The sequence below is a fragment of the Otolemur garnettii genome, unplaced genomic scaffold (assembly GCF_000181295.1).
Source record: "Otolemur garnettii isolate 467f Iridium unplaced genomic scaffold, OtoGar3 scaffold00115, whole genome shotgun sequence".
NCBI classification, from domain to species: Eukaryota; Metazoa; Chordata; class Mammalia; order Primates; family Galagidae; genus Otolemur; species Otolemur garnettii.
Window position 1 is genome coordinate 2896968 of NW_003852510.1, and position 3009 is coordinate 2899976.

Genomic DNA, 3009 nt, shown 5'->3' on the forward strand with positions numbered 1-3009 from the left:
GGCGCCTGTGGTCCCAGCTACTTGGAAGGCTGAGGCAGGAGACTCGCTTGAGCCCAGGAGTTGGAGGTTGCTGTGAGTGTGATGCCACGGCACTCTACCCAGGGGGACAGCTTGAGGCTTCATCTCAAAAAAATAAAAAAAAATAAAAAAAGAGTCATTTTGCCCACCAATGCCCAAGATGCTGCCATTTCTAATCAAACCCCTCAAAAGAGAAGATAAGGTATCTCTAAAATCAATGCAAAAATTGACTGGAGAATCCAGGTGCACAAATTCTACCATCCCATGATGTTTTAGGAACACACAGTACCCCGCAGCAAACAAGGGCACATCTGCTAAGGGGATGTGCAGTGAATGCTGATGATTACACGTTTGCCCATGATGGTTAGAAGGTGCTTCCAGGATTAGTCAGAACCTCCAAGGAGATAGTACATGCAGTAGACTAAAAGTCATCCAAATGTACTGTGGGGTCTTTAGCTGGGAACAATCAGGCTCAGGCACCAGGGAGAAGTGGGGTAGTGAGGCCAATGGCAGAGGGCAGGGTCAGAATTAGGATGGAGGTAACGAGATTGTGAAGAGGAGAAGCAGGCAGAGGGACGTTCCGGAAGTCCTCTTCTGAGCAAAGATACTAACTGTAGCTGAAATCCTGGGCTCCCCCATGCTCAGAAGAGGGGCGCCCAATTGTTAGAGGCAGCGGCAACTTTGGTCTCTGCCTCTTCAGGTTCAATGGGAAACTATGCCCAACCAACTGACCAAGGCTGACCGTCCAGCTCTGTGCAGCTCTGATTATATTACAGCCAAGTGTCAGGTACCACATGTTGGCAGGACACAACAAGGCCAGGAGAGAAGGAAAACTCTCCTTACCAAGCACTGACCTGTATCTGATACTACACACAGATCACCAGGGTGAATTATCCCAACAGCCCTATGAGGTATTCTAACTCTTCTTTGATCAGTACATGAAATGAGAAGTAGTAACTTAAGCACATTATCCATAGACAGAAGCAGCAGGTGCTGGATAGTGGGAACCATACCCAGGTGGGTCTCCCTTACAAGGCCCTCCACCTACTATATCCTCTGCCTGGCGTCTACAGGCAGATGTGAAAGAAAGACCTTCCTATAATCGATCTCCACATCAAAGAACAGGCTAACAAGGGAGTTTGAGAAATGGGGGTGCAGATGCTGGAGGCAGTGGTGCTCAGGTGCACGTGGGCCCTTACCTGCTTTTCCAGCTGTGCCTCCAGCTGGCTGATGAGCTCATCCTTGCCCTGCATGGCTTTCAGCAGTGCTTGGTATTTCCGGTGCAGGCTGCCTGCTGAGTCCACACTCTGCAGGTTGGACAGTTTTACCTTCTCTTCCATGACACCCACCTGAAAAGTACCAATGAACTCAAGCATCTCACACCCCTCATGTGCAGTGGCCACTGATGTAGGATGGGACATCTCCTGAAGCCCCAGCCTATGACTCCCAGCCAGAGCCCCTACCCAGGGCTGTCTGGACCAAGTAATTAAATGAACATTTATAAGTCCCTTATCTGGGGCTCAGCACCTATAGCTCAAGCGGCTAGGGTGCCAGCCACATACAATGGAGCTGGCAGGTTCGAATCCAGGCTGGGCCTGGCAAACAACAATGACAACTACAACCAAAAAATAGCCAGGCGTTGTGGCAGGTACCTGTAGTCCCAGCTACTTGAAAGGCTGAAGCAAGCACTCTACCCAGGGCAACAGCTTGAGACTCTGTCTCAAAAAAAAAAAAAAAAATCCCTTATCTGGGCAAAATAAGCAACTAATAAGGAAGAAACTCAGTTTGGTTACTCTGACAAAATGGGCTGGGTCTTGAGCAATCCATCTCTGGGGTCCCCAGTAGGGATGAGCTGGGCAGGACAAATGGCCTAGGAGATGCCTTGTGGCAGCACGAGTATTTACTGCTCACTGGATTTCCATGTACTTCCTTCTCAGTGTCTCCAAAGCCTCTTGTTAGATGGGGCCATGCATTTGATCCAATCAACAGGCTCCAGGTGGGAATGGCACATCATTTCTGGACTAAAGTATTTAAAAGATCTAAAGTATTTCAATGATTCTAGCTCACTTTCCCTGCCATAGCAACCAAAACTGCGCTCCAGATTGAGGGGGCATCTGTTACCCGGGACCCCTGAGTGTCTATGGAAGCAGAATTGCTGCTAAGCCTCACTGAATGGGTACAATGAGTGAGAACCAATGTGATAAACCACTGGGGTTTCAGACTTAATGTGCCACAGCAGCACAGCCTAGCCTACTTGGACTAATACGCCCACTCACTGCCCTGACCCTTACCCAAAGACTCCTCCATTCCCCTAGAAAAGTCCAGCCACATTCATTTGTGCAGATCCAACACCTGACTGTTGGTTTTTCTTGTCCCTGTAAGGAGCTCATCAGTGTGATAAGTCTGTCCGTATGTGTCCATGGAAGGGCCAGGAAAGGCCCATGGTCATTTCTCCACCATGTGCCCACCAATCCCCTCCCCTGGTTGTTACCTGGGTCTCAGCGTTCTCTGCTCTCTGCTCCGCCTCCAGCAGCCTCTGCTCCAGCTCCTGCATCTGCTCAACCAGAGAGGAAGGGGAGATGTAGGGGCCACATCCCCACTGTGAGCCAGGTGTGCACACTGCACACAGGCCAGGATTCCACTGCCCACCTCAAGTGGCTTAAGGGAGTTGGGTAAAGATTTCCATGACAACTCTCCGCTCCCTGGTCCTGAGTCTATGGGGGCAGGTGAAGAGCCAATGGCTGCTGTCCTCTCCTGAGGGCAGGCGTGGCTCTTCACTCTGCTGCAGGGTGTCTGCAGAGGGAGCAGTACCACCGTCTTTCTTCCTGAGCATTCCCGCCCCAGTCCTGCCTTCAGTCTCCCCTCCCCAAGAACCCCTCTCTCTCAGCACTGGGTCATGGGCAGGGCCATGCTGCTGCCCCCAAGGGGACCCACTTCATGTTATCAGTCCAGCAAGTTCTAACCTCCCCCCCAGAGTGTCTCACTGGCTGG

General features: G+C 51.0%; 1 protein-coding gene across 1 annotated transcript in view; it reads right to left on the minus strand.

Annotated features, from left to right (window-relative positions):
* PLEKHH1 (pleckstrin homology, MyTH4 and FERM domain containing H1) overlaps window positions 1-3009 on the minus strand; it is a 56575-nt gene that overhangs the window by 36220 nt on the left and 17346 nt on the right. The window contains exons 2-3 of the mRNA XM_012809881.2: window positions 2510-2572; window positions 1218-1367 (exon numbers count right to left, since the gene is read on the minus strand). Coding sequence (XP_012665335.1) covers window positions 1218-1367; window positions 2510-2572 — 213 coding nt within the window. The remainder of the gene's footprint in view (window positions 1-1217; window positions 1368-2509; window positions 2573-3009) is intronic.